Source organism: Camponotus vicinus, unplaced genomic scaffold (genome assembly GCF_025532165.1).
Source record: "Camponotus vicinus isolate PSW18456_S1 unplaced genomic scaffold, iyCamVici1.0 SCAF_11, whole genome shotgun sequence".
Taxonomy (NCBI): domain Eukaryota; kingdom Metazoa; phylum Arthropoda; class Insecta; order Hymenoptera; family Formicidae; genus Camponotus; species Camponotus vicinus.
Genome location: NW_028141947.1, coordinates 2,922,192 through 2,949,404, shown reverse-complemented (window position 1 = coordinate 2,949,404; position 27,213 = coordinate 2,922,192). Strand labels below are relative to the sequence as shown.

Below are 27,213 nucleotides of genomic sequence, written 5' to 3'. Positions count from 1 at the left end.
ATTATTATAAACAAAATGATTAATGTATACACACACACACACACACACACACACACACACATACACGAGATAATATTTAATATAATATTTATTGATAATTGCTATTCGCTAATAATAATTGTTGAAGCAACTAATTTTAACAAACTAGAGACAAGGTGAGACAGCATTATGTCTGTTACGTTGAACTCACATGAATTCATGTGCTAATAACAACAAATTGATTGCAACGTGTTAGCATATTGCTGACATGTTGTAGACAACGTAATATACCAATATTGCAGCCCATTTGCTTCGTTAATTGATTGCATGTAGAAGCAGACATATAGCTGCATTCGTAACGCATTCTATTTCGATGTCAGCAAGTATACTGCAAATATATAATAATACATGCGATGCATTTGTTTGCTGAATATGTCATATCAAGCTTGGCTATCTGGGAACGCAGCAACGCTTGTTGCGCGGCAAGAGACAACGCGGTAACCAATCAGGGCTCCTGTATACAGGACGGGATTGGTCATGTCCTATGTAAATGCACGTGACACGTGATTCAGTCGCGCACATGGCTGCGGTTCGGGAAATGTCTCAAATGCTTGGAAACATTTTATACCACCAATCAGGAAAAAAGAATATAACTAAAATGTAAACTTATGTGATAAGACAATCTTAGAAATAAGACAAAAAATGTATTTAAAAATATTTAAAAAAAAGTACAAGTTATAAATTAATAATCGAGCATATCGTAATATATATATAAATAATGAAAATTTTAAACAAGTTAAAATAAATAATAAGAGTAATTAAAGTACTTAAAATAATATAAAGTAATTAAAATATGATAGTAACGTATGTACAAGTATGTAAAAAGTATCAATAAAAATTATATGCAAATTTTATCTTACATATAAATTATCAACAAAAATTATGTACAAATTATGTAACATACAATTTTATTAATATTACTCATATTATGTAATATATGTTATACATAATGCTGGCTGTGGTCAAGGAAACGCTGAGGATGCTTTGAAGTATTTGATTGACCAATCAGAATAAAAGGAGTAAAGATTTCTTAACTGGATTGGTCAATCAAACGCTTCAAAGCATCTTCAGCATCTCCTTGACCGCAGCCAATATTGAATAATAACAATAAAACTGTAATAGTTGCAAAAATAATGAAATAAACATCGGTTAGATTAATATACGCGCGCGCGTTTCTTACTTTTCTACAAATTAGCTCAAGGAGATTATGAATAAATAATATATGAATTTATGAATAAATAATATATGAATTTATGAATTTTTTGATAAAAAAATTATTTCAAATATTAGTTGGGTAAAAAAATGTTTCAATTAAAAAATCGTTGGTTTCTATAAAATATGGGGACTAGATTGGTTAAAAAAATATCAGTTATTTCATTGCTTTTATACAGAAAAATGAAGTCATCCTGTGTTTTTTAAATAAGATCATCATTTCTCCATATTTTTAACATTTAAAAAGATTAATTAGACGATATATTATGATATATTAGCATATATCATTTTGATCAAAAACCTCAAAATAATTTAAATAATATCTTGAAAGTATAGTCTAATACAAATTATTAATCGCATAAGTATATAAGTCGTAAGTATGTACATAAACATGCTAAAAGTATTGAGACAAAATGTCGCAAAAACTTATTTTTTTCTTCATCTTTTTGTCAATTTTTTAATACGATATTATTAATAGGCAAAACGACTATTAATAATAGATTTTGATATAACTAAATTTGTCATCACGCCATACAGAACAAGATTTGCTCTGTTATTTGCGTAAACTTTACGTTTCGTGCCAGAGCAAACCTTGCCGTGTTCTTGCTACAAATTTGCTATTACATCGTGCGTGACAAGGTTTGTTCTGTTATTTGCGTGAATTTTGCGTCTTGTCGTACCAAAGTAAATCTTGCTCTGATTTTGCCACAAATTTGCTATCACGCCATGCATAGCAAGACTTGCTCTGTTATTTACATAAACATTGCGTCTCATCGAGCTAGAGTAAACTTTGCTCTACTTTTTTCGTAAATTATCTATCATATCGTTCATTGTAAGATTTGCTCTGTTTTTGTCACAAAATTGCTATTATATGCGGTGTGTAATAAGATTTACTGTTATTGAGTAAAGTTTGTGTTTTACCGTGATAGCATCATTTGCTCTCTTCTATGCGTAAAATTTATGAAGCCTTTCTGTGTTATTTGCAGCATTATATGACGAAAAGTTTTACCGTAAATTTGCTCGAAATATTTAGATAAGACGAATGTTTGTTAGAAAATTGTTGTTAAAATTGAAACAAACTTTGTCGCAAAGCTTTAGTGAAACGTGATTTTAGCACTCTTGGCTATCTGGGTTATTGTTAATATAGATCAATAACTTAAAGTTTAGTGTTGTAAATAGTATTATTAAATAAATTAAGTAGCTTCAAATTTGTTATGGATAATCTTTTGATATCTTGTATTACTTTTTTATGAAATTAACGATTATAACATTATTATAGTTATGTTATACATTTGCAGGCATGCAAGTAACCTTCCACCATCCGTCCTCGAAGGCCAGGAGATATCTTCAAATATTAATCAAGGCTTCATAAATTTTAACAAACCACATAACTACAATGATAAGCTGAGACAGAATTCTGCGAGTGTTTTGGCAGTGGACTAAGTTCCAGCATATAGAACATAATCCCAAACCTTGAAAATCTTAATCCTAATATGCAGTCATGGTCAAATTTAACTCATTCCGGATCAAATGTACCAAATTTACCACTAAATTTAATTAAATTAATTTTAATTAAATTAATTTTAATTAATTTAATTAAATTAATTTAAATAAAAAGAGATATACAACTTGACGCATTATATTTTAAAAATTAAAATGCAAATTGTAACATTAGCTTTCTTCCCATTATACAAAGAAATATATCAGATAGTTTTCGGAAACATTACTTTGTAACATGAAATGTTTCGGAGATGCATGCAGAAACGTTTTAGAAACATTGCATAAACAGTTAATGTCCGCATTCAGACACCTTGATATAAAATGTTTACGACACTATCCTAAAAAATGTTACAAAAACATTTTTCAAGATAGTGTCGTAAACATACTTGAGAAATGATATTTAAATGTTGCTATGTTATATTTCTGTAATAATTTATATATAGCGGTATCATGCCCGGAAAAAAAAAGTCCATATAAAATTGACCATATATGGATTTTATCAATATCTAATTATGTTTTGCCAAATATAGTCATATATGATACCATATATGAATAAATATTATCAGATCTGAAAATTAAGTACCACTAAGAGTACACCGAAAAAATTGTATTCTTAAATTAAGAATATGCCACTTATCTTTAGAATATATACCATTAAAATAGGCGCCAAGAGGATCCTCTTAAGTTAAGAGGAAAATCTTCTAAAGAGATATTCTTAATATACAGAGAAAAATATTTCTTTGGATTTAATAAATTTTGTTGAAGTCAAATAAATTTAATTATTGGTCTAAAAGTTTTTTTCCGCCTAACTTCAAATAATCTGTTTAATATTCTGAATCCCAACAAGGAATCCAGATTATTAAATAAATTATTTTAAATTCAGTTTGAAATTAAACTGATAAACAGTGATGTCAGAAAGAGGATGCGGCTCACGTGCACACAGAGAACCTGTGTGTGAGCCGCGTCCTCTCTTTCGCACCACTGCTAAGGGAAAAAAATATACTTTAGATCTTACGTTAATACAAGTCCTTTATATATAAAAATATGTTTAAAAAAACAGAATGAAGGCTGTAATGTCCACTTTAAGAATATTTAAGTGGCAATTATGCTCAGCCATTGTTTTCAAAATGGCGGATAAGGAAGTGAAAGGATGTAAAATTGATTATTAAAGGATCGAGTTTGGGACGGTGCACGGCGTAAATCAGGTAACGCAGCCCAATGAGACCAAATGCTCGTGAAAGTGTGGAGTGTTATCTTTAAAATGTTTTTTTACCGAGCTCGATACGATGATTTTTCGCTGAGTTATTCCGAATTTAATTAAAAACGCTCTTTTTTCTTCTTCAATTTGCAGCTCAGCGAATAATTATCGTATCGAGCTCGGTAAAAAAGCATTGTAAAGGTGATACTCCACACTTTCACATGCATTTCGTCCCATTGGGCTGCGATACCTGATTCACGCCACGCACTGGAGCAAAGCGAGAACCTTTATTTATCGGTTTTGTATGCTTTCATTTATCCGCTATTTTGAAAAAAAATGGTTGCACATAATTTCAATTTAATTTAGGTGTGTGTGTGTGTGTGCTCGTTTGTATACCACAAGGATAAGGACCCCGTGGTTCGTCAGCTCCACAGTATTTAAAGACTCCAAACCCTCCTTGTGGCGTGTGTGTGTGTGTGTGTGTGTGTGTGTGTGTGTGCTCGTTTGTATACCACAAGGATAAGGACCCCGTGGTTCGTCAGCTCCACAGTATTTAAAGACTCCAAACCCTCCTTGTGGCGTGTGTGTGTGTGTGTGTGTGTGTGTGTGTGTGTGTGTGTGTGTGTGTGTGCTCGTTTGTATACCACAAGGATAAGGACCCCGTGGTTCGTCAGCTCCACAGTATTTAAAGACTCCAAACCCTCCTTGTGGCGTGTGTGTGTGTGTGTGTGTGTGTGTGTGTGTGTGTGTGTGTGTGCTCGTTTGTATACCACAAGGATAAGGACCCCGTGGTTCGTCAGCTCCACAGTATTTAAAGACTCCAAACCCTCCTTGTGGCGTGTGTGTGTGTGTGTGTGTGTGTGTGTGTGTGTGTGTGTGTGTACGGGCGCACGCATGTGTGTATTAATAGTGGGTATGACCTCCTCGTGCGCGTATTACCTCATTCATACGATCAGGCATACTCTGTATTAGTCTTTTTATTTCATCCTGCGTAATTGCATCCCATGCATTTTGAAGAACTCTTTGAAGTTCTTGCAGTGACTGAGGTGCAGGTACGTGATTTCGTACTTTCTTGCCGAGATTGTCCCACAAATGCTCAATGGGATTTAAATCCGGACTACTTGCTGGCCAAACAAGTCGATTTATGCCAACTTCATCGAGGAAATCAAACACTCTTCTCGCAGTGTGTGGTCGAGCATTGTCTTGCATAAACAAGAAGTTCTCTCCGATAAAGGGTGCATACGGAACAACATACGGAAGGAGTATGTCTTCCACGTATACATCTGCGTTCATGTTCCTGTCAAAAAAGTGCAAATCTGTATGAGCGTCCGCTGAAATACCTGCCCAAACCATCACAGAGCCTCCATTGTAGCTGTACCTTTCACTTACAGTACAATCTGCAAATCGTTCTCCACGACGACGATAAACTCGTTCTCGTCCATCTGGAGAATAGAGACAAAAACGAGATTCATCGCTAAAGAGTACTTTGCCCCAGTCTGCGTAATTCCAGTCTCTATGCGCAACTGCAAAATTGAGTCGAGCTACGCGATGACGACCTGTAAGAAAAGGTACAGCCGCTGGCCTGCGCGAAAACAGATTTTGTTCCGCTAATCTTCTCCGAACGGTGTCAACGGATACATTGCAATTGTGGACATCCCTTAAATTGTTTCGAATTTGAACAGCTGTTCGATGTCTGTCTCTTAATGAATTTAAAACAATAAATCGGTCATCGTTTTCATTGGTACGTCGAGGGCGCCCAGAACCAGGCCTCCTCTTGAAAGAATTGGTGTCTAAGTACCTGGCATAAGCACGTTGCACAGTTGACACTGACAGATCAAGTGCCTCAGCAACGTATCTTCGACTTCTGCCATCTTCAATTAAAGCAACAACTTGAGCAGCTTTTTCTGGAGTTATCGTTGCCATAATCGAGAAGTAATTTCGAGAAGAAGTAATTAATTATGGTTTCAATAGATGAAGTCGCAAGGAGCAACGCGTCTAGAGAGCTAGCAAATCAATCGCATAACTTGTACTATAGTCTTTCAATGTTTTTTCCGTTTGAGACGTGCTTATGCCAGGTACATTGAAAGACTATAGTACAAGTTATGCGATTGATTTGCTAGCTCTCTAGACGCGTTGCTCCTTGCGACTTCATCTATTGAAACCATAATTAATTACTTCTTCTCGAAATTACTTCTCGATTATGGCAACGATAACTCCAGAAAAAGCTGCTCAAGTTGTTGCTTTAATTGAAGATGGCAGAAGTCGAAGATACGTTGCTGAGGCACTTGATCTGTCAGTGTCAACTGTGCAACGTGCTTATGCCAGGTACTTAGACACCAATTCTTTCAAGAGGAGGCCTGGTTCTGGGCGCCCTCGACGTACCAATGAAAACGATGACCGATTTATTGTTTTAAATTCATTAAGAGACAGACATCGAACAGCTGTTCAAATTCGAAACAATTTAAGGGATGTCCACAATTGCAATGTATCCGTTGACACCGTTCGGAGAAGATTAGCGGAACAAAATCTGTTTTCGCGCAGGCCAGCGGCTGTACCTTTTCTTACAGGTCGTCATCGCGTAGCTCGACTCAATTTTGCAGTTGCGCATAGAGACTGGAATTACGCAGACTGGGGCAAAGTACTCTTTAGCGATGAATCTCGTTTTTGTCTCTATTCTCCAGATGGACGAGAACGAGTTTATCGTCGTCGTGGAGAACGATTTGCAGATTGTACTGTAAGTGAAAGGTACAGCTACAATGGAGGCTCTGTGATGGTTTGGGCAGGTATTTCAGCGGACGCTCATACAGATTTGCACTTTTTTGACAGGAACATGAACGCAGATGTATACGTGGAAGACATACTCCTTCCGTATGTTGTTCCGTATGCACCCTTTATCGGAGAGAACTTCTTGTTTATGCAAGACAATGCTCGACCACACACTGCGAGAAGAGTGTTTGATTTCCTCGATGAAGTTGGCATAAATCGACTTGTTTGGCCAGCAAGTAGTCCGGATTTAAATCCCATTGAGCATTTGTGGGACAATCTCGGCAAGAAAGTACGAAATCACGTACCTGCACCTCAGTCACTGCAAGAACTTCAAAGAGTTCTTCAAAATGCATGGGATGCAATTACGCAGGATGAAATAAAAAGACTAATACAGAGTATGCCTGATCGTATGAATGAGGTAATACGCGCACGAGGAGGTCATACCCACTATTAATACACACATGCGTGCGCCCGTACACACACACACACACACACACACACACACACACACACACACACACACACACACACACACACGCCACAAGGAGGGTTTGGAGTCTTTAAATACTGTGGAGCTGACGAACCACGGGGTCCTTATCCTTGTGGTATACAAACGAGCACACACACACACACACACACACACACACACACACGCCACAAGGAGGGTTTGGAGTCTTTAAATACTGTGGAGCTGACGAACCACGGGGTCCTTATCCTTGTGGTATACAAACGAGCACACACACACACACACCTAAATTAAATTGAAATTATGTGCAACCATTTTTTTTCAAAATAGCGGATAAATGAAAGCATACAAAACCGATAAATAAAGGTTCTCGCTTTGCTCCAGTGCGTGGCGTGAATCAGGTATCGCAGCCCAATGGGACGAAATGCATGTGAAAGTGTGGAGTATCACCTTTACAATGCTTTTTTACCGAGCTCGATACGATAATTATTCGCTGAGCTGCAAATTGAAGAAGAAAAAAGAGCGTTTTTAATTAAATTCGGAATAACTCAGCGAAAAATCATCGTATCGAGCTCGGTAAAAAAACATTTTAAAGGTAACACTCCACACTTTCACGAGCATTTGGTCTCATTGGGCTGCGTTACCTGATTTACGCCGTGCACCGTCCCAAACTCGATCCTTTAATAATCAATTTTACATCCTTTCACTTCCTTATCCGCCATTTTGAAAACAATGGCTGAGCATAATTGCCACTTAAATATTCTTAAAGTGGACATTACAGCCTTCATTTTGTTTTTTTAAACATATTTTTATCATCATTATTTACCAAGTTATGATCATTTAAAATTTGATGAAATTTTCTCAAATTTTAGGTGTACCGCTTTTTTTGCGGGTGAGGTACATTTCATGATAAATATTGAATACGAGAAAAATCAAGAGTGGTGTCGCCGCGTAGCGGCAAATGAAGAAACATGTCGCGCACACGAAAATCGAGTTGCGGCGTAGAAGTCGCAAATTAAGAATATATTCTTATTCATTAAGAATATATTCTTATATATTAAGAATATTTATTAAGAGGACTTATAAAGAGGACTTTTAATTAATTAAATATATAATGCAAGATATAATTTTTAGGAAAAATTATATTTGTCTATACAAAAAAAGGTAAAATCATATATAATATTAAATGATTATATATAATATCATATATGATTTATATCAAAGCATACATGAAACTAACCTTTGCTTTGGTTTTGTAGATGCTTAGATATGATATCAATATCTGACTATGTCTGATTGTACAAAATGACGTGAGTTATCTAATATCATTTTTTATGATCAGAAATGGTCAGAGATGGACATCATATCTAAGCATATACAAAAACGTATGCTCTGATAAAATCATGTGTGATATTATATTTAATTATATAAGACTGTATATAATTTTACTTTTTTTTATATAAATAGACATGGACTTTTTTTTCCCGGGATAAGCAATAATAAAATGTTTCAATTGTAGCACTCATGAGTTATATCATTTGTAAAGATACATGAAACATAATTTTGGAATATTTCCGAAACGTATCAATTGAAATATCTTATTTGAAATATTTCTGAAATAAGCAAAAATAAAATGTTTCAATTGTAACACTTATGAATTACATCATTTGTAAATATACATGAAATATAATTTTGGAATATTTCAGATACATATCAACTGCGATATTTCATTTGAAATATTTCTGACTATGAAACATTTTAGTTGTGACACTTATGAATTATATTATAAACATAGACATGAAACGTCTCATTTGAAATCTATATGAAGCATTTTGAAACATTGCATATATATTTCATGTTTAGTGGGTTCTATTTCAAGAAAAGTAGGATATATGCTAAACAAATATCTAACACATTTATTACATTATATACATTATAATTGATGTAATGTGTGTGATAATATTTAATATATAAGATTCAGTTGTGGAAGCATCGAGAAAACATCAAATGAACCAAAATATGTTATTATACAAGCTATAGCCAAAAATCTTACCAGTAGGTTCGATAGCCTCGCAAAAACCATTGAGTCAATTAAGTTCACATAATATTAATAAATATCCTCAGGCATATATGTCTGAAAATTCGTCTAACCTTTAGTCACATCTGAAAAATATTAATAGAAACTTCTGAATCAATGCATAATTTATCAAAACCGAGCACGCTGTCCACAGTATCAAGAAGATCAAAATCAAAACATGAAGAGTGTTCTTCAGGAAATTTGGCTGTTGGTACAAGTGTAAATAGTACTAACAAGCAAACAGAGCAGACACTTATGCATGAACAATTTAGGATTGCTTTACAGATGGTGGTATGTAGAATTTATTTAATATTATTGTATTATTATTATTATTATTATTATTATTATTATTATTATTATTATTATTATTATTTAATTTTAGCAATCGTGCATAATTTAAAAACATTTATATTTATAATTTTTATAATTTTTATAATTTTTTTATAATTTGTTAAATTATATACTCTATGACTTAACTTTAATGTGTGATATATGATATTTACATACATATATGCATTTAGATAAGCCAAGGTGATTCGAGAGAAAATTTGGAGAATTTCTTGAAAATCGGTGAAGGTAGCACGAAAACTGTATGCATAGCTACAGATAAAAGTACAAATCGTCAAGTTGCAGTTAAGAAAATGGATTTGAGAAAACAATAAAGACGTGAATTGATTTTCAATAAAGTTGTTATTATGAGAGACTATGATCATCCAGATATAGTCGAAATATATGATAGTTTCTTGGTAGACAATGAGTTATGGGTCATTATGGAGTATCTGGAGGGAGGTGCACTAACTGATATCGTAACACACTCAAGGATGGATGAAAGTCAAAAAGCGACAGTGTGTTCTCAGTGCCTCAAACCATTGACGTACTTACACTCACAGGGTGTACTTATACACAGGGATATTAAATCAGACTCAATATTACTTATGGTAGATGACAGAGTTATCGGATAAAGTTATCGGATTTTGGTTTTTGTGCTCAAATCTCTCAAGAATTACCAAAGTGAAAGTCTCTCATAGAAACCTCATATTGGATGAGTCCTGAAGTTATTTCAAGGTAATTTACACATTTATATTACTTACTTTCAAGATTGAATGTTGTAAATTTTATGCTTATTCTTATCATTTTATATAAATCATTAATAATATATTACTAGAATCAGTAGAAATAAGATTGAGTTTTAATGCAACACAAATTATAAAATATAAAAGAGTAATTTTTTATTCATTTTGTAATGTTCTTCCATAAAATCTGACATTTTTAAAATATGAACTTAAGGATAGCATTTCTATTGACATGCGCTTTTAGTATTATAATTATTTTTTTTACTAGATAAATATATAACCAATAAATGTATCTATTTAATAATATTTAATATTTTTGTGTTAAATACAAATTATTATTTTATAAAATATTCAGTTGTATATATATAGTTCTTAGTTATACTGTAAGATAAGGAAGATGAAAAAAATAAATAGAAATCTAATAATATGAAAAGTGCGTGCGTAGTGCATGAAGTTCGTCTGTATAGTAATTAATGAGAAATTCGTCATTCTTTTTTTTACAGAAGTCTCATAGCAACAAAATAAATATTTGTGCATCTAATATTATTGATTCATTTTGGTGATGTGAACATACAGTTACAATAAAAGTAAATGCTTCTTTATCACAATTAATTTTTGATATTTTGTGTTTTTGATTGACTCTTAATTGAATCTACGATAAGTTTTATTGGTCAGTTAACGTGACAATACATACATATATATATATATATATATATATATATATATATGTATATAAAATAAAAAATTGATTTTAATATTTACAGTTATTTATCACATCTTGTGCACAAGTTGGACTACATAAGATTCTTATTGAACAAATATCTGGTATTACAAGTCGTATAATGTCGAAAAATAATTCAAAGCAGATTCAAGATAAATATGTTGAATAAATATATTAATATATTATATTTATATAAAATAATATATTATTAATATATTAACCCTCCAACTGAATAAAAAGAAAAGATAAAGATCACCTTCAATTTTTTGTAAATAAAACCTATTTTTTATTACATATATGTAGAATAATAAGACAAATCCATTGATGTACAGAAAACATTACTTTTAAGAAAAAATATAAGACTGCATGTTGCGAGTTTTATACTTTTTCTTAAAAGCAATTATATATGTTTTCTTTATACCAATAAATTTGTCTTATTATTCTATACATAAAAGTATTAAAGTAACATTATTGAAAACTGAATGTTTTATAAGATATTTTGTATTTTTTGTCAAAATACTGTAATTTTGAAGCTCTTGTAACTCGAAAAATAGTTAAAAAAAATATTTTATTATGTTTTGGAAAACTCACGAGAAAGCTACAAGTATATGTAATGAAAAATAGGTTTTATTTTAAAAAATTGAAAATGATCTTTGTATGACTTTCAAACGACTATGCAAAGTTACACTAACAACATTATCTTATGTTCCCTTTGAAACTCTACAATTTTTATCTAAAACATTTTTTTCTAAAACCTTATCATTTCGAGATATTACCCTATTCTAATTAAAATGGGAAATCCTATATATATAATTATATGAATATTATTATACAAATATAATCATTAATAGCTTATAAATATGTAAATTATAAACTTGGGTTTAAATTATATAATAAAATGTGTGTGATTTTTATTCTTACTCTATAAATATCATGAACAGAGATATCATGTAAAATCCTGATGTCAGAATTTTTCATTAAGAAACGACAGAAAAATTTGCAACTAAACCATTTGACAAGAGATGACATCAGTGACACTCGCGTATCGATTTTATGAATCGCGACCGTAATTCAATAATCTTTTTATTGTGTACTAGAACAACACAAAGCGCGCGCTTCGCGCGCGCCATTGGATCATTTTCATTATACATTTTAATAATATATATAATATATATAAAATTACATAATACATATATAATCATTATTCTTATTTTTTTATTTGAATAATAATAAATATAAATTTAATACACTAATACAATAAATATAAATTAATTAATAATATTAAAAATGTTAATAAATATTAATTAAATACACTAATATATCCTTTATCTTGTTTCTTCTTCTTTGTTTCACTCTTTCCATTTCTTCTTTATTCATTATTCTTCGTCTCTTCCTAAGCTATAAATAAAACATTTATAATAAAAAAATTTAATCAGATAAATAATATAAATAATATTTAATAATACTATTACCTGATATTATATTTTTCTCCTTTTTTTTTCCTTTTGTCTTTCTGTCTCTTTTTTTCATTCTGTAATTATTTTATTATTATATAAACTTTTTTTATATAAAGTAATATACATTATACCCCGTAAGCAAAATGTTAGCAGTATGTCGGCAGACTGGTAACAGATTTAATCAAAGTATATGAGCAGACTGACATCAACTGCGTCCTCATTCAGCTTATATTCTGCTGATAGAGCCTGCTCACAGAATCTGACAGCAGATTGGTAGCAGAAATCCAGCAGGATCTGTAAACATGACTTGACGCTCGATTGGCGGCAAAAACCGAGCAGAATCTGTAAACATAATCTGACAACAGATTGTCGGCAGAAATCGAGCAGGATCTGCGCACGCAATCTGATGGCAAATTGACAGCAGAAACCGAACAAGATTTGGGCTTACTTATATTAATGTTGTATAAATGCAATAAAATTGATTATTACTGGTGCTAAATAAGAGTATTATCGGTGAGTTATCGGTTAATTACAATTTTTTCTGATATGACATAATGTATAATAATATATGTTATATTGTAATTATTCTCACATAACGAAGGACTAGTTCAATTTAATTAAATTAATAATAAAGTAAAAGTAATTTAATTTATAAAACGAGATATAATTTATTTAGAATTAATTCTTGCTTTATGCTTCAAATAGGCAGTAAATGAATAATTTACCATTTATCCTATTGATTCTAATCAGTTTAATATTCTAAATCTCATCTGCTTGTATCAGATGTCAGAAATTAAAGTGATAGAAATAGTTACTATATTTTTGATCTTTTATTAATAATCGCGACTTTATATATATTTTTGACAGAGATTTGATTGCGAGAAAGTATGTCACATAGCGGTAAACGAAGGAACTATCGAATCATGCAAACCCTGTTCTGCTTCTGCCGTCAATCTGCTATCAGATATTGTATGCGCAAATCCTGCTCGGTTTCTACAGGCAATCTGTCATCAAATTTCACCGCACAGATCCTGTTCCATTTCTGCCATCAATCTGCCGTCAGTTACATCAGCAGGCTCTACTCGGGTTCTGCTGACAATTTGATATCAAATTTCATTGCGCAGATCCTGCTCGATTTTTGTTACCAATCTGCTGTCAAAATTGCGCCGCACAGATCCTGTTCAGTTTCTGCCATCAATGTGCCGTCAATTATATCAACAAGTTCTGCTCGGTTTCTGTTGATAATCTTGTCCAGTTATGTGAACAGATTTTATTATATTTCTGTTGACATTCTGCCGACATCACATGATATATCAGAACCTGCATCAATTCTGTAATCTTTCTGTCGACAAAAATTTGTAACAGATTACCTGACAAGATCTGCTTTAGCAGACTTGGCTATTGGGGTATATATATTTCTTTATATACATAATTTTTAATGTTTTTACTATCTCATTGCTTACCTAGATAAATTTTTAATGCTTGCTAAGAACGAACTCTCGAAAAAGCAACATAAAGTTGTCCATGGTTAAAAATATCTTTGCGAAGATCTATTCCTACTCTATCAAATGTTTGTCCCTGTGATTTATTAATCGTCATAGCAAAAGCTATTTTTATCGGAAATTGTCTTCTTTTAAACGTAAAAGGATATATATTTTCGCAATACAATGTTATACGATTTAAAAAAACGATATCTCCCATTTTGTCACCTGTTAAAATTTTGCATTTTATTAAATGATCTGCAAGTTCTATAATCATTAATCTAGTACCATTGCAAAGTCCTTCATTAATATTAAGATTTCTTATTAACATAATGATACAATTTGGTCTTAAACGTAATTCATGAGGAGGAAGACACGATGGAGATAAAGTATTTAAATATTCTGGTAATAAAGATTCACCAATGTCACCATTGTCACCACAATTTACAGCGCTATCTACACCTGTATAAATTCATTCCTCTGTAATATTTAATAATTCGACAACTCGTTTATTAATTTCATCTACATCAATATTCCTTGCGGAAAGTATCGCACATTTAGCTACTTTATTAAAATCTTTTTTTTATTTTTTTATTTTTATTAAATCACTATATATATCTGTGACAATATCTGCATTAGATGATGCTAAACAACATTCAGGAACTTGTATATTATCGTTAAAATCATTTAACTTCCCATCACCCATATCTAATAAAAATTTTGCAAATTCAATTTCTTGTGGAAGAACTCGCATGTTTTGTATTAAAGAAAAATTTGTAAAATATTTCCAGGTTGAACTAAATTTAATGGAAAGATTTACAATTTCACTTCGAGTACCACGTATTTTAATCGGAAGAAGTTGTCTGAAATCACCTCCTAATATGACAATTTTTCCACCAAATGGTAAATCATTATTCATTATATCACGTAACGTTCGATCCATAATATCTAGAGCATATTTTGGTGTCATTAGCGCTTCGTCCCAAATAAAGACATCTATTTCTTTTAAATATTGAGCTTCTTTAGATTGAATTTTGATGGTAGATGATGAATCAGCAAATAATGGAACTGGTAATCTAAAAGTTTAATGAACTGTCTTTCCAGCGGGGAGTAATGTTGCTGCTATGCCTGTGAAAGCCATTGTACATACGCGTTTATTTCGAATTTTAGCTAAGTAATAAATAGTTGTGTATATAAACGTTTTACCTGATCCACCTGGACCATCAATATAAAAACAATTAGTATTATGACTGTTATTATCTAATCTGTTTAATATTAAATCAACTATTTCTTTTTGTTTTTCATTTAATTGATTATATTGTCTGTTTCCAATTTCCATAGCTTGTTCAGATGTTACATAATCCTCCTGAATATTATTTTCTATTATTTGTTCCATTTGTGGAAAATCAGCAAAACTTTTACCTTCTGCAAAAAGCATAGCACCGATTTCTTCATAAGTTTTCTTTTGTCCTTATAATATACCAAAATGTCGTGCATAATCTTCTGACATTGATACTTTAAAGCTTTCCCAAAGTTCTTCAGGATGTAAAGGCTGACAATGTAATAAAATGCGTACAAATAATTTACGAAGCTGTCGTGGCATCATTCATCCGACAGCTTCATTCATAGCTCGTTTCCACTCATCTTCAATCAGGCCTAAAGCTAAACATGTTTCTGAAAATGATTGATATGTTTCTCCATTTACAGTTCTTAAATTGTTAAAACTCGTTGCTCCTTTTACAGTAAGTAAAAGTAACCGTAAATAAAATAATTCTGTTTGTGTAGGACTAACAGAATACATTCGACCTATGCAATTATAATAATTACTTCGTTTAACCCAGTAAGATACATTTCTACCATTCACTTTTTCTTTCTTAAAGATATAATAGTGTGGAATTTCTATATACAAATACTTTTTCGCTTCGATATCGCGTAAGTTCAATGCAAAATAGTCTATTAACATAGTAACTTGATTTAAAGCAGAAGTTATTGCATCTTCAATAGGTTCATTTTCAATGATTACATTTTGTTCATTAGGTAGATGAACTGGCAAACGTATTATAGCATGACTTTTATCTTGTAATTTTTTACCGAGTATACGCCAGCTAGCTTCTACAGGTCCAACATAACGAGCTTCAATATAATTATGTATTTCATCATGATCAATAACTACATCGTTTGTTATTGGTTCAATTGTTATGGCGGCAGCATCATGACCTTTATAAATATATTTATATAGATATTTAACTGATTTGATACTGGAAACTATTTCGACATTAATGTGACAATTAAATATAACTGATAACATAGGACAATATGGAACAACATGACGATTATCAACTATATATCTACCGGGTCGTTCGTAAGTCTTACCAGTATTTCATCGACGATAATATGGATAAGCATCTTCAGCCATCTTGGTTTCTTCTAAAAACTTTTTCGGATAATTTTTCGAACATCGTCCATCTACCATACACCAATCACCACAAGGTCCGTGAATCATATGTTTCATGATTATATCGTGTAAATTACGATTTTCACATGGATCAGGAATTTCAGCAGATATATATTTATCGATAATTTCTGGAGTTGTTATTTTAAAATTATGTTTTAAAGTTATCAACATATGAATATGCAAACCACGTTTCTGGAATTCAATAACATATACATACGCTGCAACTTCACCAAAAAATTTTTGTTTAGTAATTAAATCTACTAAATAGTCTTTTTTAATATTAAAAACACGAGCGCATATATCAGGTCTATCCGAAGCTTGTTGACCAAACAAAAGATTTTCCTCGATTTCACGCCATTTTGGATTACAGGTCATTGTGATAAAAAGATCTGGTTTATCAAATTTAGCAACAATTGCCATTGCATCTTGATAATTTTGTAACATGTTACGTGGTGATCCGATAAAAGTAGAAGGAAGTATAACCATTTTTCCAACACGTCCATTTAAATTATTCGCCATATTTTGCATATAATCTATTAAACCTTAATATGTTTCAGAGCGTAACTCTTTCTGATGAGCCTTACAATAATTTATTCTGTCTTTTTCCATTTTTACATAATTATCTACAAGCCATTGTTGGAATAAGCGTCGTCCGAATAAGAAAACATTAAAGTTGTCACGAATAGCCATGCGATACTTAATATATTGTCCTCTAGTTATTCGTCTCTCACTATTTAATTTCTTTAAATCACGATGCCATCCTTGAGTACCATATGGATAAAACAATGGATATATCCATGGTTCAACATTTGGATCCATAATACTTTTTGTAAAGTTTTGGTATTCTTATTGCGTATAATAACATATGATTCTGGAATTTCTCCATCAGCAGTTGTAGAAAAAACAGCAGCAACTTCATTCGTTCTTTGAACATTATATCGACGTCGATCCATTCCTGGCTTTAAAGTGAATAATAATTGTAATTCCGGTAATGGCTCATTAGATGTTAATTGTCGTTGTTTTTCTAATTCCTCACCCATCATTTGATAAGATTGAGCAAATACATTAAATTTTCGCATTATTTGTTCAAGATTTCGTATAATTTCTAAATCTAACTCTGAATTTTCAGTAAGACGATAATTTATTGCTTCATTAGAATCTATAATAAGAAGCTGACCAAAAGTCGGATTTTTATTCTGAGCAGAATATAATGCTGTATTTATTTGATAATAAATTTGACCTTGTATTTTGAAACAATACGGACCTGGTCGCCTATTTTGAAAATCAACTAAATTAGCATTAAATGACGCAAATGAAAATGAACTATTATAACTACGAATATGTTGGAAAAATTTATTGGATTTTACATGATTACCATTAAATAAACTAAGCAAAAAAGGTGGAATTTGAGGCAATGGTTCCAAATACACTGCACCGTGATTGCAGCAATCATGAAATGAATTTCCTTTATTAGATATTTTTTCTGCTGCGAAATGCTTTGCATTACAATGAATACAAGATACATCCATAGAACCAATATAATATTCATTTATTTCGTTAATTAATGTTGCATTATTAATATTTAAACGAGGTTGATTTTTTATCCTTGATAAATAACGATATTGACGTTCTACATGTTTTCGATTCAACAATAAAGTATTTTGTTCCTGATCTATTATTTCTGAATTGTTATCGGAATTATTGCTATTGCTATTACTACTAACTAATGCTTTTACAATTTGTCGTTGACGACTCTGATTTTCTGCCTGTCTTTCACGACGTCGTCGTTGAAACTCTGCTTCTTCTTCTATACTACTTCTATACTTCTTCTATACTATTCCACCTTACGTCTCGGCATTTTAGTCAAAATCTCTTACTTAAATATACAGTAATATTATTTATTGTAAAATATAAAGATATATTTTTAAATATTAAATAATAATATATAGAAATAAGTTCAAATAAAATTCAAGATAAGATGAATATAATCTTTCACAAATAAGATTACACTACTACTAACTCAAGCATCTTAATAATAACAATAATATTAATCATCATCATCATCATTATCATAGTCATCATCATCATCATTATCATCATCATTATCGTCATCGTCATTATCATCATCATCATCATCATCATCATCATTATCGTCATCGTCATTATCATCATCATCATCATTATCATTATACTATCATGATCATAATTATATTCATAATAATCACCATTATCGTCATTATCATCATCATCAAATTTTATCATTTATTAAATAATATCAATATACATGTATAAATCACATATATATATATATATATATATATATATATATAAGAATAATGCATAATATACAAAAGAATAATGTAGATAATGTAACTATAACATCAATCATTAACCAATATAAAACGTAAAATCTGCTTATAATTATATTAATATTAATCTTTATACACAATTACACACAATTAATATTAATATTTATACACACTATTTGTATTATTTATTCTTATTCTTCTTATAACTTCTTATGATTAATTCTTCTAATTGCTCTTCTTCTACATCGTCGCTCTCGATCCTGAAACAAAAAATTATAAATTAATATATTTTATTTAATATTTTAATATTTAATACACAGTGTCTCCCAAATTTTAAATTTTAATATTTAGATATCTTTTCTGCAAAATTTTTCAAACAAAAGTAGGATTTCAAAGCAGACGTATAGTAGTAGTACTATTGCATTAAACTTTAGTTAGAGGATCAAGATAAAATATAATCAACTTAATTCTTTTTAATGGAACTAATCTAATTATTTTATATAAATGGATTCCTTGTAATAGTACCAATATAGTACCATTATATAACGATGGTACCATTATGCAACCTTTTTAAAATCCTACAACTTTTGTCTAAAACATTTTTATTTAAAATGAGTTACAAAAAAAATATTAAAATGCATTATTTAAAATAGGATATTTTGTATATTTATTTATGAGACACTAAATATTTAGAAAATATTTATCATACAGAATGTTTTGTAATCTTGACCATTTGAAATACGTATTTCTGTTGTTTTTAATGATAGGAAAAATGTAAAGAAAAAGAGATACACTGTGTAAAAAGGTAATTATGATGTAAAAAAGATTTACCCTAAAATTATTTGTTCAAAAAATTTTATGATCAAAATCATGAAAACGAATTTAGAAACCTATAATAACATGACCTTTAAATTATCTTGAATATGAAAAATTACATATCAAAGATAACTAAAAACTAAAAAAAATTTTCTTTTCCAAAATTATTTTATAAGGTGTTCAATATATAACAAACAATGAAACTCTCTTGTAAATATTTTAAATGGTCAAAATATACAAAACGTTTTGTACAATAAAAGAATATATTTAAACATTATTTTAATATACAGGGCGATCCTGAAAAACGTTATGTCTTTAAAATGACGTATTCCTGACACCATTCTAAGACAATTTTTCCTTCACCAAAATTTGATTTGAAGCGTAGTTTTTGAATTATGAGCAAAAATAGTTAGTAAATCACGCGTCGGGTACAGAAGGCAGGCAGGAGCGGCGCGGCGTGCCGCGAGCGCGGGCGCAGCTGACCGCCCGACGGGTGATTATCACCGCATGAGTCGCTAACTATTTTATCTTATAACATAAAATTATGCTTTAAATAAAATTTTGGTAAAGAAGAAAATGTCTTAGAATTACGTCAGAAATACGTGTTCCTTAAAATAACGTTATTTTAATAATGAAAAGTTGTTCCGGATCGCCAGCCGTCCGACGTTGCAATCAGCTGATTGCTACACGCGATGTGCGTATGGCGGAGTGTGTGCGTAAGAGAGAGAGAGAGAGAGAGAAAGAGAGATAGAGGGAGGGTAGGAGGGACAGACATTCATACACACGCACGCACTTTTTTCTCGCTCTCTTTCTCTCTTTTACGCAACACTCATACACTCTCTCATTCAGTCTCTCACTCACACTCTCTCGGTCACTCACTCACTCACTCACCTGCTTACTCACTTGCTCACTCACCTTGTAGCAGCGTAACGAATCTTCATGCTATGTATTGTTGTTATCTGCTGCACGGTTATGATTGCTAGAGATGCGCGACACATCGAAATTTTTTCGATTATTAGTCTCACACTTGATTGACACAATACAGATTACACGATAACGAGTTTACTGTTTATTCACTCACTATTGATTTATCGATACCAAAAATTACTTTCAAAGAAACGCGAATGCAAACAGCACATGACTCGACGCGAAGCGACGGACCGCGGAGACTGCGCGACCACAAGAGTTATGTTGCCAGAAACGCGACACGCAACATCTAACAAACGACTTGCGCGTGGCGCGTGATTGACGCGAGATAAGACGAACGATCGGCTAAAATCTTCGCATTGCGAATGCGGTAGAAAACATGAAACGTATAATGACATACTTAAAAAATTAATTATTTATTATAAATAATAACTATTTCTAATTATAATAAATAATTATTATTTTAAAAAGCATGTGTTATACGTTATTACGTTTTCGAAATTATTGCATTTACGATGCGAAGATTTAAGTCAATCGCAAGAATAATGTAATTAAAATTACATTTGGAAAAATTTATTTTTATTCTGCTCACAATGAAATGTTCCAACGTGAAAATGTATTGGTCGCTCTGAAAAGAGCGGATTGACTAAAAAAAATTTTAAAGCAGATGCTCAAAATGCCCGCCATCCATCCTAATGCAAGCTCTCATGCGTTTTAATAAGTTTCTTTCGACGTTTTCCATTATTTCTTCGTCAATATTCCAAATAGCGAATCGTAATCTTGTCTCCAGATCTTCAATATCTTCGGGAAGCGTTTTATAAATTACTTCCTTGCAGTATCCCCATAAGAAAAAATCTAGAGGATTGAGATCCGGAGATCTTGCGGGCCAACGTATCGGGCCGTACCGACCCATCCAGCGTCCGGGAAAATTCTCGTTTAAATAATTCGTAACGATCCTGGCGTTGTGTGGCCCAGCACCGTCTTGTTGGAAGATAATATCGTTTCTTTCAAATAATGGCACATCTTCTAAGAAATGTGGTAGATTTTCTGTTAATAAATCGACGTAGGTTCTTCCAGTTAAAATATCTGGAAGAATAACTGGACCAAGTATTTCAGTGCCCATTATTCCAGCCCATACATTAATCTTCCAACGAGTTTGAAAATTTCGAAATCGCGTGACTCTGGGATTTTCTTCGCTCCAAAAGTGCATATTATGCACATTAAAAATTCCTTCTTGTGTGAATAGCGATTCATCGCTGAATATCACACGAGAGGAATATCTGGGATCTCGATCGACGTTTTGCAGAAAATTTTCGCAAAACGTTCGTCTTGCAGGGTAATCTGCTGGTCGTAAATGCTGCACGCGTGTATAATGAAACGCATGCAACTTTTCTTCTTTTAATATTCTTTGTATAGAATAAATCATGTTCTCGAGCAACTATCCGAATACTTGTTTCGGGATTATCTTCGAAAGTACGTATGACTCTCTCCGTACACGTGTTCCGTACATTTCTAACATCGCGATTTCTCCCAGCGTCGTGTTTGTTCGGCAGGACACTGCCAGTATCATACAGTCTGCGATGACATCATCATCCCCAGAACAAAGATTTAGCTGAATTCGCTAAAATCGAGCGCCGATGTACGACTGCTCCCGATGCAACCACGTTAGATTTTTCAAATGTATGTGACAAAACGCGAAATTATCAAGGTTAAATTGCAGACGCTACTCCAGGGAATTTTTAAGATGAAATCATTCTAGAATGTTCGATGATATGCACGAGACAGTATATAAATCATGATAAAGAGGCACACCCCGCCAGTAGCTAAAGTACATCCGGAACTATCATTGGGAAGCGCATTTCGCAAGTCTGATACAATATGGAGGAACAAAGTTTGCGAGAGCAATCCACTTTGGTGAATTCATTGGAAGACTACATTGTGTGGGAGCAACGATGTGATACGTATATCGAGTCGTTGGAAGAGCAAAGTCGCATCAAGCGACCGCGATTATCAATCGGATATCGACAATCGCTGATTGCTCGGATCGCGCGCCTCGAAGGGTTGAAAAATTCGGTACGTGGACGTTTCGTACACACGGGTGCCGGATGTAGCACGCGTCAAAATGGACTTGCGTGGCGCGAGATTGATGCGGCGTTCGAGAGTCGTATATTGACTGGTGCAGTGATAAATTATAATCACATCGAACCGCGCCAGTTTCTCGATGATGCCAAAGACATTGTGTTGGAACATGTGAAGGATGTTATGAAAAAACATTATAATGTGAAAGTGAACACAATATTTAACGGTGAATTTGTGGCTGGGGATAAACGCGCCAATAAAAGTATAAACACGAAAAACTATAAACTCTTTCGCACATCCGATTTACGCGAGTGGTACGAACGGCGCGTTATCGAACCCACCCTAGCGTCTCTGGAAGAGTTTCAGGAACGCGACAGCGGGTGGGCTTTGTCGCGAATATTAAATTTAACTGTAAATATAAATAAGTATAATCCTATGCGTGCGGGATGTCACATTAAGTTACCGCGGGAGATTATGTTGAAAAGAGCGGTGATTAATGTACAATCAAAGGACAATGCATGTTTCGCGTGGGCAGTGGTCGCCGCACTATACCCCGTCGAAAGAAAGGCGGAACGGGAATCATCGTACCCGCATTACACGACAGTGCTGAATCTCCAGAACATTGAGTTTCCAGTGACTGTGAACCAAATAAAAAATTTTGAACTTGCTAATGACATTTCTATAAATGTGTACAGCATCGAAGACAAAAACAGCATTGTCCCGATGCGTCTTACGGAGCAGAAGCGGGATAAGCATATCAACTTGCTGTACATTGAAGACGACAACAGCGTTGGACATTTCACTTGGATTAAGAATTTATCCCGGCTCGTGAGCTCACAATTGAGCAAAAAGGAGCACAAGAAATATATCTGCGACCGGTAAGTTTAATTTATATTATTTGAATAATTATAAGTTATGTAGCAAATTGTATATAAATCTTTAAAAAATTTTTCTTTTACAGATGCTTACATTACTTTGATTCGGACGCCAAGTTGCAGTCGCATACGGTCGACTGTGGAAAGATGAACGATTGCGCTGTCCGATTGCCGAGCGATAAGGACAAGTGGCTCGAGTTCAATAACTTTAATCGGAAGGAGCGGCTTCCATTTGTGGTCTACGCCGACCTGGAATGCGTTTTGGCCAAGATGGATGAAGAGAAAAACGCATATCAACATCACCAAGTATTTAGTATAGCTTACTATGTACATTGTTCGTATGACGAATCTTTATCGGCATATCATTCGCGTCGTAGCGCCGATTGTATAGCTTGGGTCGCCGAAGACCTCAAAAATTTAGCGTTACGTGTAAAAAATATTTTAAAAACAAATGTCCCCATGGTAAATTTGACGTCCGAAGAGTGGGAAAAATTCCATAGCGCCACTCAATGTCATATATGCGAAAAACCGTTCGTGGAAGACGATATACGCGTTCGCGATCATTGCCATCTGACCGGGCGGTACAGAGGTCCAGCACACTCAAATTGCAATTTAAATTATAAAGAATCTTTTTGTATTCCCATAGTTTTTCATAATTTATCAGGTTATGATTCACACTTTATTATCGAGGAAATAGCCACATCGTTCGAAGGGAAAATCGAGTTACTTCCGATAACAAAAGAGAAATATATTTCATTCACAAAAGATGTTTATATGGATGAAGAATCAAAAAATCATGTAAAATTACGTTTCATCGATTCATTCAAATTTCTCGCATCGAGTCTCGACAAATTGGCATCGTTTTTGGATAAAGACAAACTCAAAATTTTAAAATCAGAATATCAAAATTTATCAACAGAAAATTTCAATTTGTTAACGCGGAAAGGTGTATTTCCGTATGAATACATCGACTCGGTAGATAGGTTGCAAGATACGTGTTTACCACCGCGCGAATCATTTTACAGTTCCTTGACCGGTGACACTGTATCCGAGAGCGATTACGCGCACGCCGAGAACATCTGGACGCGATTCTCCATTCGGACGCTAGGCGAATATAGCGATTTATATCTTAAAATTGATGTCTTGTTATTAGCCGACATTTTCGAAAACTTTCGAGATAAATGTATCGAAAGTTACGGACTCGACCCCGCGTATTACTATACTCTCCCCGGATACACGTGGGACGCCATGTTGAAGCATACGAAAATTACGTTCGAGTTGCTTACTGACATCGACATGGTTATGTTCATCGAACGTGGTATACGCGGTGGTCTGAGTCAATGTTCGGGTAGATATGCTCGCGCTAATAACAAGTACATGGAGTCGTACGATCCATCGAAACCAGCATTGTACTTGATGTACTTTGATGTAAATAATTTGTACGGATGGGCAATGTGTCAACCGTTACCTTACGCCGATTTTCGATGGGTCGACGACGTGACCAATTTTGAAGTATCATCCATCGCGCTAGATTCGCCTACAGGCTATGTCCTCGAAGTGGACCTCGAGTACCCGCAACATCTTCACGATGCGCACACTGACCTACCGTTTTGCCCGACACGCGACAAACCACCTGGCAAGCGGGAATTCAAACTGCTTGCAACGCTATACGATAAGAAGCGTTACGTAATACACTACCACAACCTGCAGCAGTGTACGCGTCACGGTCTTCGCGTTACAAAAATACATCGAATTTTACAGTTTTCACAATCTCCCTGGCTTCGAAATTACATAGAATTAAATGCACATTTTAGAACATTGGCTAAAAATGATTTCGAAAAAAATTTATATAAATTAATGAACAATGCGATGTTTGGTAAAACGATGGAAAATGTGCGCAATCGTGTCGATGTTAAATTATTAACAAAGTGGGATGGTCGGTACGGCGCAGAAGCAATGATTGCGAAACCAAATTTCCACAGCAGAAGCGTTTTTTCAGAAAACTTAATCGCTGTGGAATTGCGTAAACTCGAGGTGAAATTCTACAAACCGATTTACGTGGGTATGTGCATACTCGACATATCCAAGACATGTTTGTACGAGTTTCATCACGAGTATATGACGCCAATGTATCGCGACAAATGCCGGGTAATGTACATCGATACGGACAGTCTAATATATCACATTGAGTGCGCGGATGTGTATGAGAATATGAAGCGCGATATCATCAGATTCGACACGAGCGATTATGCGGTGGATAATGCGTACGGTATACCGCTTGTAAATAAAAAGGTACCGGGCCTGATGAAGGACGAAAACAACGGTACCATAATGACCGAATTCGTCGGGCTCAGAGCAAAGATGTACGCGTTACGAGTGAATGGGAAAAAGGACACAAAGAAAGTTAAAGGTGTCAAGAGTAACGTTGTCGCGAGAACGATAACGTTTGACGATTACACGCGGTGTTTAAACGAAGAGATTGAAATGACGCGTCAGCAGTCGTGTATACGATCTAAACTACATCAAGTATATACGATCTGCGAGACGAAAATTGCTCTGAGTCCGTACGACGATAAGCGGTATATCGTACCCGAAACCACCGATACGTTACGTGGGGACATTATAGAATACCATTGTAAATAAATGTATATTTTATTTATTATTAATTGTATATTTTATACGTAACCATGTATATATTTTTATATTTAATACATTTTATATATTTTTATATTATTAAATATTTATATATTAAATTATTTATATAGTTTATATGTATATTATTTTAATAAATATTTATAATACATTATTTTTATGTATCCAAGAGTTGTATGATTTATCCATTCCCAACCATTTCACGTATACGTCATCACCCTTTTCCCACAAAATTTTTTCCACGAGATATACGTCGGGATTAGCGACGCGTTGTAATTCGTATTCGTAGAATCCTCCAGCGACGGGATCTCCACGCGAATCTTCGAGTATGAATGTCGCGGGATTAGTTTTCTGCACCTCGACAATCTTAAAAACTTCGGTCGTCCAATTAGGTGTGAAACCTTTTTCAAAGATGGTCTTGTATTTGCTCACGCGTACAGAATCGCCTACTTTAAATTTTGTCGGAGCCGCAATTTTTACGTTGCTATACACCGTATTTAAAAGTTTTTCAGCGATCGCTGGAGTGACGTCGGCAGGTCTCATACCGATGGTGCGATGTTTTCGCGTATTGTACTCTGCAACGAGTCGAGATAGCTCGTCGATCCATTTGTAATTTCCGTTGAGCGTAAACATTTTCCACATATTGTTTTTTAAAGTACGATTGAATCGTTCCGCGACCGAGGCTTTCATAACGGAATATGTCGAGTAATGATTAATATTGTGTTTCTTCATGAGTTTCTGCACACTCGCGTTGTAAAATTCTTTTCCTCTGTCGGTTTGAAAATTTTTCGGACACCTTTTATCGTCTGCAATAATCTTTGCAATCGTTTCGGACATTTCGTTTCCGCTCTTACTCTTGAGCGGTACGGCCCACGCATACTTGCTCAACACATCGATAACTGTGAGTATGTATTTATGACCCTTGTTGAGTCGAGAGTACGAACGCATCTCGACCACGTCCGCCTGCCACAGATCGTCGTATCCGCGTACAATGACACGTCTTCGTGGAAAATTTCTTCTCGCCGGAGCATGTAGTTCCTCGACTAGTTGTCGCTTTTTGTTGTTTTTCTTCTTTCGCACGTTTGATCGAGGCATAATTAATATTGCGAT

The 27,213-nt window shown here is 33.5% G+C and overlaps 1 protein-coding gene and 2 pseudogenes across 1 annotated transcript; all 3 read left to right on the top strand.

Annotated features, from left to right (window-relative positions):
• The window catches only part of LOC145961756 (aminopeptidase N-like), a 38,478-nt pseudogene extending 35,784 nt beyond the window's left edge, over positions 1-2,694 (top strand).
• Positions 2,695-8,535: 5,841 nt separating this feature from the next.
• On the top strand, positions 8,536-10,327 carry LOC145961755 (serine/threonine-protein kinase PAK mbt pseudogene; annotated as a pseudogene).
• Positions 10,328-22,614: 12,287 nt separating this feature from the next.
• Positions 22,615-23,767, top strand: LOC145961699 (uncharacterized). Its single transcript, XM_083082141.1, has one exon. The coding sequence runs from the start codon at positions 22,760-22,762 to the stop codon at positions 23,456-23,458; it is 699 nt and encodes a 232-aa protein (XP_082938267.1). The 5' UTR covers positions 22,615-22,759; the 3' UTR covers positions 23,459-23,767.
• Positions 23,768-27,213: the final 3,446 nt, after the last annotated feature.

What these genes read in the sequence shown, in the direction of transcription:
- LOC145961699 (XM_083082141.1), top strand. Translation starts at nt 22,760, where the DNA reads ATGAAAAAACATTATAATGTGAAAGTGAACACAATATTTAACGGTGAA.